Below are 14,168 nucleotides of genomic sequence, written 5' to 3'. Positions count from 1 at the left end.
GAATGTTCTTTTGCCTTCAATTTGGTATGGAATACAGTGGTTGGAAGTGTATGGTCACGCACTTTGGTAAAAGGAACAAAAAAGTAGACTATTTTCTAAACAGGGAGAAGATTAAAAAATTCGAACAGCATCGGGACTTGGAAATCAGTGTGCAGGATTCCCTGAAGGTTAACTTGCAGATTAAGTCAGTGATGAGGAAGGTAAATGCAATGTTAGCATCCATTTTGAGAAGGCTAGAATATAAAAGCAAGGATATAATGCTGAGGCTTTAAAAAGCACTGGTGAGACTTCACTTGGAGTATTGTGAGCAGTTTTGGGTCACTTATTTGCTGACATTGGAGAGGGTTCAAAGGAGGTTCACAGAAATGTTTCTGGGAATAAAAGGCTTATCATATGAGGAGCATTTGATGGTTCTGGGCCTGTACTCGCTGGAATTTGGAAGAGGAGTGATTTCACTGAAACCTAGCGAATATTGAAAGGGCTCGATAGAGCGGATGTGGAGAGGTTGTTTCCTGTGGTAGAGGAGTCTAGGCCTAGATGTTACAACTTCCAAGAGTAGAGGGACGTTCATTTAGAAGAGAAGTAAGAAGACATCTCTTTAGCTAGAGGCTGGTGAATGTGTGAAATTCATTGCCACAAGCAGCTTTGGAGGCCTGAGTCATTGGGTGTATTTAACGTGGAGGCTGATAGATTCTTGATAAGTCAGGGCGTGAAAGGCTTGGGAAGAAGGCAGAAGATTGGGTTTGAGAAGGAAGTTGGTCAGTCATGATCAAATGGCGGAGCAGACTCAGTGAACCAAATGATCTAATTCTATTCTGTGGTTTATAGTTTACCCTGTATACCTGAATGGTTAAATGTGAACACATAATTGAAGCAGTGTTAGATTTTCACAGAAAGAACCACTTGATCTATCTTGTACATGCTAATGTTTTTGTTCTACTCGAGCCTCTTATTGACTTGTTCCATTGCATTCTGTAAACATGTCTATTGAATTCTTTGTCTTTTTATCAGCTTTCTTTTGTATTCATTTGTTATTCATTTTAGTTCTTCCATGCAATAACAAGTTCCGCATATGTAATTTTTTAAAGAAATTTTTTTTCTGTTGTTTAGTATTGTAGTTATGAATGACTGCTTCTTTGTTTTCAATCTTCTCCATCTTTATCAAGTCATTATTGTAAAGACTTTTATCTGGCTCATTGTTGTGTCACGGAGCTGATCGTCATTTGTCAAATAGGTATCAAACTGTCTCTGCTGCCCTCTTGCAAGTCAGAGAATGTGCAGTAACATGCAGAATGATTGGTCTGTGTTCCCATATTTACATATGGCTTGCAAATTGCAACTAAGTATTTGAAAATGTGTATTTTTTGACTGTTATTGATTGACATTTGCAAACTGTGGAAACTGCTGCAGCAATTATCATTAAGTTGTATCAGATTTATGATTTGATTTAGATTAGAGGTGTGCTTCAGGGAGGAGACAGGTGGTATGATTGTTGGTGGGTTGTTTAACCTAACCCCAAGCAATGACATGGTGGGTGGCCATTAGAATGGCAGAATCAGCAATCCTTTTCTTGTCACAGTTTTTGAATTGACATAATCTTATTAGACTGATATTTCCGGAATCAGTAACAGACTCTGTTTGCATATTGTCATATCCTACTCAATTCAGTTTATAGACCGGCATAGCAGAAAGGCAATTATCAGCCAGAAGAAATCTGTCTGAACCTGTGTATTTAATGCCAGGAAGCTGTCAGGACAATTGTCAGCCCATTGATTGCATTCCCAGTTGTCCTATGTCATACAACAAAAACCCAGATGAATGGCGTAAGTTGGAACTTTATCTTACTTTCTTGGTTCTATAGGAGCGCTTTGTGATTCAGGTGACAGACCTGTTGACCCTGTCAATGATGCTCGGAATTACAGCTCAAGTGAAGGAAGCAGGGCTTGCTTGGGACAAAGGTGAAAAAAAGAGTGAGTACAAGTACCTGGTGGTTAGTGGACTGGAAAATAGTCCAATGAACAAATTTTCTGTGCTCTGTTGCAGGTAGCAATCCTTAAAGATGGAATGGTTAGACAAAGTGGTATTGTTTGTGATATACAATCATAGAATTACAAGAAATTTATCATAAGGCAAAAGTAAAATTTGATCCCTCCTAATAAAAATGCTAGCCACCCTAATAGCATGTTCTAGCGTGAAACACACAGCATTCCATCTCAACGTCAGTGACATCACCTGTTGCTGAAGCTGTAGAACTTACTCTGATCCTTCACCACTTTACACCTGGGCCTCTGGCTACCATTTTTTGTCTTCCCTCTCTTGGGCAAACCCCCACGTCCACTGGATGTGCTCGGGTCCATCATTGCTGTGTACCTGGCCTCCAGTCCCCACTCTGCAAGGGTCTGTACAGGTCCACAATTGTTCTAGGCTTTTGCAGATAGAACATAGAATAGTACAGCACATTACAGGCCCTTTGGCCCACAATGGTGTGCCGACCCTCAAACCCTGCCTCCCATATAACCCCCCCACCTGAAATTCCTCCATATGCCTGTCTAGTAGTCTCTTAAACTTCACTAGTGTATCTGCCTCCACCACTGACCCAGGCAGTGCATTCCACGCACCAACCACTCTCTGAGTGAAAAACCACCTTCTAATATCCCCCTTGAACTTCCCTCCCCTTACCTTAAAGCCATGTCCTCTTGTACTGAGCAGTGGTGCCCTAGGGAAGAGGCGCTGGCTGTCCACTCTGTCTATTCCTCTTAATATCTTGTACACCTCTATCATGTCTCCTCTCATCCTCCTTCTCTTCAAAGAGTAAAGCCCTAGCTGCCTTAATCTCTGATCATAATCCATACTCTCTAAACCAGGCAGCATCCTGGTAAATCTCCTCTATACCCTTTCCAATGCTTCCATATCCTTCCTATACTGAGGCGACCAGAACTGGACACAGTACTCCAAGTGTGGCCTAACTAGAGTTTTATAGAGCTGCATCATTACATCGCGTCTCTTAAACTCTATCCCTCAATTTATGAAAGCTAACACCCCATAAGCTTTCTTAACTACCCTATCTACCTGTGAGGCAACTTTCAGGGATCTGTGGACATGTACCCCCAGATCCCTCTGCTCCTCCACACTCCCAAGTATCCTGCCATTTACTTTGTACTCTGCCTTGGAGTTTGTCCTTCCAAAATGTACCACCTCACACTTCTCCGAGGTGAACTCCATCTGCCACTTCTCAGCCCACTACTGCATCCTATCAATGTCTCTCTGCAATCTTCGACAATCCTCTACACTATCTACAATACCATCAACCTTTGTGTCGTCTGCAAACTTGCCAACCCACCCTTCTACCCCCACATCCAGGTCGTTAATAAAAATCACAAAAAGTAGAGGTACCAGAACAGATTCTTGTGGGACACCACTAGTCACAACTCTCCAATCTGAATGTACTCCCTCCACCACGACCCTCTACCTTCTGCAGGCAAGCCAATTCTGAATCCACCTGGCCAAACTTCCCTGGATCCCATGCCTTCTGACTTTCTGAATAAGCCTACCATGTGGAACCTTGTCAAATGCCTTACTAAAATCCATGTAGATCACATCCACTGCACTACCCTCATCTATATGCCTGGTCACTTCCTCAAAGAACTCTATCAGGCTTGTTAGGCACGATCTGCCCTTCACAAAGCCATGCTGACTGTCCCTGATCAGACCATGATTCTCTAAATGCCCATAGATCCTATCTCTAAGAATCTTTTCCAACAGCTTTCCCACCACAGACGTAAGGCTCACTGGTCTATAATTACCTGGGCTATCCCTACTACCTTTTTTGAACAAGGGGACAACATTCGCCTCCCTCCAATCCTCCGGTACCATTCCCGTGGACAACGAGGACATAAAGATCCTAGCCAGAGGCTCAGCAATCTCTTCCCTTGCCTCGTGGAGCAGCCTGGGGAATATTCCGTCAGGCCCCGGGGACTTATCTGTCCTAATATATTTTAACAACTCCAACACCTCCTCTCCCTTAATATCAACGTGCTCCAGAACATCAACCTCACTCATATTGTCCTCACCATCATCAAGTTTCCTCTCAGTGGTGAATACCGAAGAGAAGTATTCATTGAGGGCCTTGCTCACTTCCACAGCCTCCAGGCACATCTTCCCACTTTTATCTCTAATCGGTCCTACCTTCACTCCTGTCATCCTTTTGTTCTTCACGTAATTGAAGAATGCCTTGGGGTTTTCCTTTACCCTACACGCTAGGGCCTTCTCATGCCCCCTTCTTGCTCTTCTCAGCCCCTTCTTAAGCTCCTTTCTTGCTACCCTATATTCCTCAATAGACCCATCTGATCCTAGTAGTAATGTAGAAAACACTCATCACCTTTGTCGTAAGATTTGTCATGCAGCAATGGGAAAAGAACCATATCATTTGTTTTAATGTTATGAAGTCATCCTACTTCGCAAAATATCTTTGAATACTGACGTTAATGTGTTAATTTAAAAAGGGCCATAGTAAAAACTTAACTCTACCAAAATAAAGTTCAACGAGCAGATGAATGCTGATTATTGGCCTTTACCTGGCTGTTGAACCCTATCAACTTGCCTTATGAAATCCAGGCAAATTGATCTCATTGTAATTGCCAAGCCTGTTTTAAAAAAAAAATACATAGCTTTACTTTCTCACTTTGGAGTCAAAGGTCATGGGCTCAATCCCTGCTTTGGACTTCAGCACATTTATTTATTTATTTGTTCGTTCATTCATTCATTTATTTAGAGATTCAGCATGGAAATGGCCCCTCCAGCCCGACAAGCCATGCCACCCAGTAACCCACCTATTTAACACTAGCTTAACCACAGAACAGTTTACAATGACCATCTAATCTATTAACTGATAAGTCTTTGGGCTGTGATAAGAAAGCAGAGCACCGGAGGAAACCCACACAGACACGGGGAAAACGTACAAACTCCGTTCAGGTGGCACTGAAATTGAACTCCAAACTCCGCCCCAAGCTTTAATAGTGACATACTAACAGCTATGCTAATGTGGCAATCTAGATTGATACCATGGAGAAACTAAATCAAGAGATAGCATTAGTTTAAATTGGCATCATGGTTGGTGCAGACACCATGGGCTGAAGGCCTGTTCCTGCAGTGCATTCTTTGATGTTCTCAGAGATTCTAACATCACTGTTCAAGAGCCTGGGAGGTTTCCCTAAAATCATGGTCAGTATTTATCTGTCATCCAATGTCACGAACAGATAAAACTCACTAAGTGCTGGAAATCTGAAATAAACATAGCAAAAGCTGTAAGCACTCAGCAAGTCAGCTAGCATCAGAGTTAATGTTTCAGATCAAAGAGAAAGCAAAGGTTCTGATCCGGGCTCTTTGATCTGAAACATTAGCTGTTTCTCTTTCCCTGATGATGCCTAACCTGCTGGAAAATTTTGGCATCTTTTTAGAACTCACAAAAATGGTTTATCTGGATTTTATGTAAAATTTCTGATTACGTGAAAATTCTGTAAATGATTATTTAATATTTTCATAAATTGGAGGGATTAATTTTCAAGACTAATTGGCTGTAAAGTGTTTTGGGCATTTTAAGATTATAATAAATACTACATGGATTTAGAGTCTTTAAATCAATTGAGATTGAGATGGAAACCTTAACTAAGGCTTTCAAGGTTCCATAGAATTACAGATCCGTTGAGCCTGGATGCTTGTGTTTACAGATGTGCTAATATACCTTTAAACAAAGCAGCATACATAATTCTCTATGTTTTCCTGATTAAAATTATTAGGTTACGTGTTAGCAGTGTGTGATTAATATCCATAAAATTGAACGTTCTTCTGGGGCATGCAGTGTTAAAAGCATTAATATAAAAAGTGGGAATCACACTGCTACCAGTAGCATTTTCATAGTGTGCAGCAACTGTGACACCTTTATATATTGTGATCTGCATAGTTACATAGGGCTTCATTATTCTTCATTTGCTTATACTTTTGGTATCCTTGTTAATTTGATGATTTTGTATTGCAATGCATTCATTCAGCAGAGATTTTAAATATGACCTGATTAATGAGGAGATGCCTGTTGCGGCTGCTGCTATATCTCCAAAATGGAACTGAATTATGCAGGTTCAGAAAAGTGTCAGAATTCTCGTGTGCTTAATTTCAACTGACCGGGAAATCAAAATCAATGGTTGAATGTTTTATTTTAATATAAATGAGTTTTGCTGTTGATCTGGGCTGCCGTCTAGGGAATTGAAGTTTGAACACAGAGGAGCAGTTTTGAGGGGTTGTCTGGCCTTGTCCTGTTCAATTTTTGTCTACATTTTTGTATTCTGACATTGTGTTGATAAATCTAGTTAGTGAAAGTGTGAAATATATTTGTTTTCTCTCTGTGTATTTTATTATTTCATTATTCCTCTCACCGTAACTTCTGCATAAAGACCTGGAAGGGCTGCGTGCGTTTCAGACTCAGATTGCAACCATCCAGCGAGATGCGGTGTGGTGGTTACACACAGTGGTACCAACTGTCTGCAAGCTGAATCCCAAGGATTACATCCATTGGTAGGTGCTGTGATATAGTGACTTGGAGGAGAGGGTTTGGAATAATTATCTTTCGATATCAGTGATTAATGCTTGCAGAGGTGGCTGCATTCACTTTTTCGTATTTAGTATTCTTGGAATTGTAAGTGTAACCAATAGCCAACTTCCCTCACATCCTTCAGTAGTAGTGACCAAAGATAATTTCTTCCCTTGAATGAGAAAGGAAGGTTTACCTGGTGTAGGACATGTGTTGAGTAGAGCTAGTTGGAACACTTCCTAAACAGAGTGTGAAGTAATCTTAACCAAATGGGCGTTTATTGTGGAGGGAAGAGGACGTGTCCGGTGGTAGTCACTTGTTTCATTGAGTTTCTTTGGCTTAAAGTCATTGATTGGAATGCATATTGAGCAAACAGAGGGACTTGTTGGATTACAACAAACCTTGGGTATAACTTTTGGACAGACCTAGCATCAAAATAGTTTGGTGTGATAATGTATAGAGAGAGAGAGAGAGAGAGAGAGCAGAATGTGATAGAAAATGAGGGCCTTTGCAACTTCTTCCATTGATGTAATGCACTAGTCACAAAGAAAAGGATAAATACTGTTAGAATCATAGTTAGAATATTAACTGCCACTATGCAGTGGGAAGTTCCCTGCTGGGAGCACAGGAATGGAATAAAAATATCGTAATAATAGAGGAATTCCATCATCATGAGATACGCATTACCCTATGTGACATTTCAACGACCTGGTGCTTGGCTAAAGCTCCTCTCTAATGACCTAATGGAGAATGAGGAGGAAAGGGAAGCATCTAGTCACAAAAAGTGAAAAGCAAAGGTTGTGTACAGAGAATTCCAGGTTTTGAACTAATTTTCAAGAGCAGGACTGAAATGCTTATGTAATTATTTGTAATATGAAGAAGCTTTGATAGTTTTGAATGACTTAAAAGGGAAAGAGGATAAGAGTTACAAATGTAAGCTATTGAACTTTGGGAAGTCAAATTCTGGTAGGACATGTACAGTAAATGGCAGGGACATTGTGAGACACCTTGGAGTGCAAGTCTGTTGCTTCCTGAAAGTGGTGACCTAGGTGGATAGGATAGTGATAAGAGCATTTGGTATTGAATATAAGAGTTGTAACATCATATTGCCACTGCATAAAACATTGGTTAGAGTGCATTTCTAGTCACCACACTACAGGAAGGTTGTGGTTGCAAAAAGGCAAGTGACACTAGGATGTCACAGTAGAATGGAGGGCTGTAGTTATAAGCAGAGATAGGAAAGGTTGGATTTATTCTTATGGATCTTAGGAGGCTGAATTGAGACCTTAAGAGGTTTATTAAATTATGAGAGGCACAGATAGGATGGGTAGTCAAAATGTTCATCCCAGGACAGGGAAGTTTAGCAATATTGCAGATATTGGAACTTAGATCAACAATCAAACTGGTTGAAGAACTCAGTGGGCCTGGCAGCAACTGTAGAAGGAAATGGAGAGTTGCTGTTTCAGTTCGAGGCTCTTAGATCAACGGTATTGAATGGCGTTTGGATTGTCAGGACCTGATGGTTTCTGTCCAAGGATTTCATAGTTCTCTTGATTTATTATGTGAGATTAACAAACGCTGTTTAAGCAAGTTGGGAGATGGAAACCAGCAGTATGTGAATGAGTTGACCTATCTGTAATTGGGAAATTGCTAGTTTGCCATTAAGGACAAAGTGGCAGAACTTAGGGAACAGTTTCTGTTGATCTGTAGTAGATCATGTGTGAAAAATCTAATTGTTATTTTTGAAGAGAATGTTAAAACAGTAGACAGAATGGCTTTTAATATTATCCCAAATGGGCTCCCAGACACTATTTAATAAAGTCTCAGAGTAGAAATAGTTAACTAAATTTGAAGCTTAGGGAACTAAAGGCAATGTTCTGGCATGTTTATTGACTAAAATTCAGGAATATTGGCAATGACACGATCTCGAGATTTCCAGTTTCTGTAACAGCAAGGGTATGTATTGGGATTGCATTTTTATATATGGCTATCAATGGTTTAGGGCAGCATATCGTTAGAAGAATGCTTTGGACTTTGTAATATCTTATGGACTTACCACAATAATATCTGAACTCCAAAAACTAAAATAAAAAGATTGCAGAAACTTCGAGCTGTGTTTTCAGTAATCCACTAGGTTAAGAGTGATTCAATGGACGATCTGAGGTATTAAAGGGGAACTGATAAAGTAAGCAATTATCACAGTATGGGGACCTGGGACTGGTAAGTGTTTTTTTTTTTAAAAAAAAAGCAAGCCCTGAGGAATGAAGTTAGTGAGTGTTTTGATATACAAAGTGATAGAAATTTACAACTCTGGTCTGCAGGTACCAACTGATGTCAAATCAATCGTTAATCCAGTTCTAGGATTAATAAAGTAAAAAGGTGGCTTTATTTGTCACATGTACACCGAAACATGCAGTGAAATGCGTTGTTGGCATCACATCAAATCAGTAAGGATTGTGCTGAGACGCCTGTAAATGTTGCTACGCTTCCAGCACCAATGTAGCATGCCCACGACTCACCAGACATAACGGTACATCTTCGGACTGTGGGAGAAAACCCACGCTGTCATGGGGAGAACACACAAGCTCCTTATAGACAGTGGTAGGAATTGAACCCTGTGCTGTCATGGCACCCTAATAGATGAAAGGTTATTGAAAAAGGCAAGTCCTAGGTATAAGGTTTCAGTTAAACTGTGATCTGTTTATCTACGAGAAAGGCTTGAAGGATTAAATGACCAATTCTTATTTTGGTGTTTCTTTAGCTAAATCAGGACTCACTTTTTACTTTATCTGCAATCAATTGTACATTCATCATATTTTCTGGGAGACATTGTCTTCAAAATATAATAATGAGTGATAATATGAAGGGATACTGTTGCAAGTGATTTTGTATGTCTATGAAGGGAATTTCTCTTTTCCTATGATACAGACAATTAACTGGGAATTTGCAGCATTTTCTATTAGCACTAGTTAGCACATTGTAATGGAGGGGGGGGTAGGATTGGTGAAGGGTGGAGGTTGATCGAAGGGTTGGGGTGGGTGGTTTTTGCATTCAAGTTGGAATACCTAGCCATTGGTCGAAACTTCTACCAAGCGCACTGTTCTACGTACATAACGTGTGTAACAGATTTTTTAAATCACAATTTTAAGTGGGCTGTGCTTGAAAGATGATGTGCTCTTACATGATATTCTGTGCCCAGTTTTTAAACACACTTTAACTATCTTCCTTGCAGTTTGCATAAGGTGCTTTTCACCGAACAGCCAGAGACATACTACAAGTGGGATAACTGGCCTCCAGAGAGCGATCGCAAGTAAGCAGTTGTTTCCACGCTCCTAGGCGTGTATAAGTTCCCTGACACCATGCTGCTGAAGCATTCCCGGCATCATCTAATGTCGTTCAAATGCACAATCCAGAATTCTGATTCTGTCTCTGCTTCTTGCAATTGCAAATGTAATTGCATCTTGGCAGTTGAACAAAAGGGTCTTAAAGTGTTCTGGGTAAGGAAGACTGATGGTATCCAGAGCAGAGCTGGGCTATTCAGTGCTGCTTCCTTACTAAGTACTAATGGGTATGTTATCTTTGTAATGTTCACTCTCTGTGCTCACAGATGAATAATCGTTCTCATTTCGATAACGAATCTAAAATGCTCACTTGTATATGTGCTGTCATTTGCATAAGAATAATAGATGCTCAGAGTTGGCTCAGAGAAGGCTCACGAGGTTGATTCCTTGCATGAAGGGATGGGCTTGTACTGATGGAGTTTAAAAGAATAAGTCGTGATCTTGTTGAATCATTAACATAAGGCCATAGGACATAGGAGCAGACTTCGGCTATTTAGCCCATTGAGTTTGCTCCACCGTTCTATCATGGATGATACATTACCCCCATCAACCCCATTCTCCTGTGTTTTCCCTGTAACCTTTCATGCTCTGGTTGATCAAGTACCGATCAAACTCTGCTTTAAACACACTCAACGACTTGGACACTGCAGCTGTCATCGGCAATGAATTCCACAGATTTACCAACCTAAGGCTAAATAAACTTTTCTCATTGTTCCGCAGCAGAATTCCAGATTCCTAATACTGGGTGTTGGGTGACACGGTTTAAGATTTTAGCATTTGCTTAATTTGAATTTAGTGGTTTAAGTTATGTCGGGGAAGGTTGCTAGCTTGAAAGAGCACGGTTACAGAACCCCCTGCCAAACACTGACTCCGACTCTCAGAGGTATGTCTGGATAGAGTACAGTTACAGAACACACTGTCAAACACTGACTTCGACTCTCAGAGGTGTGTCTGGATAGAGTACAGTTATAGAACCCCTGTCAAACACTGACTCCGACTCTCAGAGGTGTGTCTGGATAGAGTACAGGAACAGAACCCCTGTCAAACACTGACTCCGACTCTCAGAGGTGTGTCTGGATAGAGTACAGTTACAGAACACACTGTCAAACACTGACTCCGACTCTCAGAGGTGTGTCTGGATAGAGTACAGTTACAGAACCCCTGTCAAACACTGACTCCGACTCTCAGAGGTGTGTCTGGAAAGAGTACAGTTACAGAACACACTGTCAAACACTGACTCCGACTCTCAGAGGTGTGTCTGGATAGAGTACAGTTATAGAACCCCTGTCAAACACTGACTCCGACTCTCAGAGGTGTGTCTGGATAGAGTACAGTTACAGAACCCCTGTCAAACACTGACTCCGACTCTCAGAGGTGTGTCTGGATAGAGTACAGTTATAGAACCCCTGTCAAACACTGACTCCGACTCTCAGAGGTGTGTCTGGATCGAGTACAGTTACAGAACCCCTGTCAAACACTGACTCCGACTCTCAGAGGTGTGTCTGGATAGAGTACAGTTACAGAACACACTGTCAAACACTGACTCCGACTCTCAGAGGTGTGTCTGGATAGAGTACAGTTACAGAACACACTGTCAAACACTGACTCCGACTCAGAGGTGTGACTGGATCGAGTACAGTTACAGAACCCCTGTCAATCACTGACTCCGACTCTCAGAGGTGTGTCTGGATCGAGTACAGTTACAGAACCCCTGTCAAACACTGACTCCGACTCTCAGAGGTGTGTCTGGGAAGAGTACAGGAACAGAACCCCTGTCAAACACTGACTCCGACTCTCAGAGGTGTGTCTGGGAAGAGTACAGGAACAGAACCCCTGTCAAACACTGACTCCGACTCTCAGAGGTGTGTCTGGAAAGACAGGGAGTGGGTCTCACATTGACTCAGCTATCACCAGTGGCAGTACAGATAGTGAAATCTGCAGATGTGAGCAGCAGTGGAAGGTCTGCATGCAATGCCCCCCAAACTCTGCATCATGGGAGTCACAGGAGACGGCAGATACTGGAATATGGAACAACACAAGGTGTTGGGGTGATCTCCGTGGGTCGGACAGCTTCTGTGGAATGGAGTGTGGAGTCAGCGTTTTGGGTAGAGAGAGCTGGTTGTACTATGTGGGCCAGTAATGAAGGGTGTGTCATGTTCTGGCATATAGCTCAGAGATACAGTTGTGAGGGAGATTCCCACGCAAGATGGTCAGTTGTTTCCCCAGTGGAGGTGTCTAGGGACTTGGTTTCAGAAAAAGGAATCTTTACCTAACACAAGGATGTGGAGAAATTTCTATTTTGAAGATTCATGAATGTTTGAATAGGCCCTTCAGTATCGGAGCAGAGTTAGGCCTTTTGGCCTATCAGGTCTGCTGTACCATTCAATTATCGCTGATTATTTTTCTCAATGAAATCCTCCTGATTTCTCTATTACCTCTTCACCCCAACACAATGACTTGGGCTTCGTAGCCCTCTGTGGCAACAAATTCTACAGATTCATCACCCTTTGGCCGAAGAGGTTTCTCCTTATCTCAATTCTGAAGTGATACCCCTGGTATTCTGAGCTTATGCTCTTGATCCTACTAATGAAAACATTCTCTCTACGACCGCTATCTGGGCCTTTCAGTATACAATGAGATTCCCCCTTTCATCCTTCTGAACGCCAACAAATACAGGCCCTGAGCTATCAATTGCTCTTCTTACTGTAAACTCTTTATTCCTGGGATCATTCTTGTGAACCTCCTCTGGATTTTCTTCAGAGCCAGCACATCTTTCCTTAGTTACAGGGCCCAAAATTGCTCCCAATTGCTCAAATTCCTCAGCAATACAGCTTTGCTTTTATGTTCTAGTCATCTCAACATCAATGCTAACATTGCAGTTGCCTTCTTTGCTATTAACTCAACCTTCCTGTTAATCTTAAGGGAACCTAAAATCCCTGTGTACCTCTGATTTCTGATTTGTCTCGCAATTTAGAAAATAGTCAGTATCTTTATTCTTCCTACCAAAGCGCAAAACTTTTCACTTCCACTTCTCTACTCCAGAAAACTCCGATGGCTGATATAGCTTTGGTTGATGGAGGGTTACAGGGATCTAACAGGAATATGGAGTATAGGCAAAGATTAGTTCTGCTATAATCTTATTGAATGGCGGAGCAGGCTAGTGGCCACACAATCCACTCTTTATGGACATCTTTATGTCCTTAAACTACAATTCCAGCAATATCTAGCATCTGCTCTCCATCTGACCTCTCCTTCTGCATCTGATCTATCCCCATCCCCCTGCCCACTTTCCTTCCCAAACCACCCATCCCCTAGAACATCCCATTACCCCTCCCTTGCCTACTCCATCATCCTTTTGTTGCTCCCCTGTAATACCTCCCAGCATCTGTCCTATTTCTACCCTTCTCTTCCTTACTGACTCCATCTGCCAAACTCCTCTCCTCACTTGGATCCATCTATCACTTATCAGCTCTTGCCTCACCCTTCTCCCTCATCTCTTCCCTATCTCCCTCCTTGGTCCAGATGAAGTGTCTCAACCTGAAGTATTAAGTTTCCATTTCCATCTACAGATGCTGCCTGTCCTGCTATGTTCCTTCTGCAGCTTGTTTACAAAGGCAAGTTGTCCACCTCCCAGTATTTTTTGTCAGTGATTGATGGTGTTAGGGGGGTGGAGAAGGCTAAAGAAGCTGGGCTTTTTTGCTTAGAACACAAAAGGCCATGATTAGATTTAATAAGCCCAAAGATTCAAAAATTCAGAGCACGTTTCAGGGAGAGCTGATATCTAGCGGAGACAGATTTAGTGTAATTGGGGTGGATGAATATTTTTACAGTGTGTTATGATCTACACAGCATTGCCTGCAAGGATGATAGAAGTAGTTTCCAATAGTAACTTTCAAAAGGAATTTGGATAAATAGTTGAAAGAGGAATAATTAGCAGAGCTACAAGAAAAGATGAGAGAAACAATTAGTTAGGTGTTCAAAGCATCAACACAGACATTAGCAGTTAGATGTCCTCCTCGTGTACAACTCTTTGAGAACTGTAAGCTCTTTGTCTCTTTTCAGTTTCTTTCTCCGGCTCTGCTCTGAGGTCCCACTCTTGGAGGACACACTGATGCGGATTCTGGTCATTGGATTGTCACGGGACTTGGCTCTAGGACCGGCTGATGCCATGGAATTAGCTGACCATCTGGTGAAACGAGCTGCATTGGTGCAGGCTGACGGTAAGGTGATCAGTTTAATGTGTG

At 41.7% G+C, this 14,168-nt stretch overlaps 1 protein-coding gene across 3 annotated transcripts in view; it reads left to right on the top strand.

Annotated features, from left to right (window-relative positions):
* ints1 (integrator complex subunit 1) overlaps positions 1-14,168 on the top strand; it is a 180,311-nt gene that overhangs the window by 21,058 nt on the left and 145,085 nt on the right. For all 3 annotated transcript variants that reach the window (XM_073060973.1, XM_073060972.1, XM_073060971.1), the window contains exons 12-15: positions 1,862-1,970; positions 6,447-6,567; positions 9,816-9,893; positions 13,987-14,144. In XM_073060973.1, coding sequence (XP_072917074.1) covers positions 1,862-1,970; positions 6,447-6,567; positions 9,816-9,893; positions 13,987-14,144 — 466 coding nt within the window. The remainder of the gene's footprint in view (positions 1-1,861; positions 1,971-6,446; positions 6,568-9,815; positions 9,894-13,986; positions 14,145-14,168) is intronic.

This window comes from Hemitrygon akajei, chromosome 11, assembly GCF_048418815.1.
Source record: "Hemitrygon akajei chromosome 11, sHemAka1.3, whole genome shotgun sequence".
NCBI classification, from domain to species: domain Eukaryota; kingdom Metazoa; phylum Chordata; class Chondrichthyes; order Myliobatiformes; family Dasyatidae; genus Hemitrygon; species Hemitrygon akajei.
The sequence above is the reverse complement of the archived record's forward strand: the minus strand, read 5'-3'. Positions and strand labels throughout refer to the sequence as shown.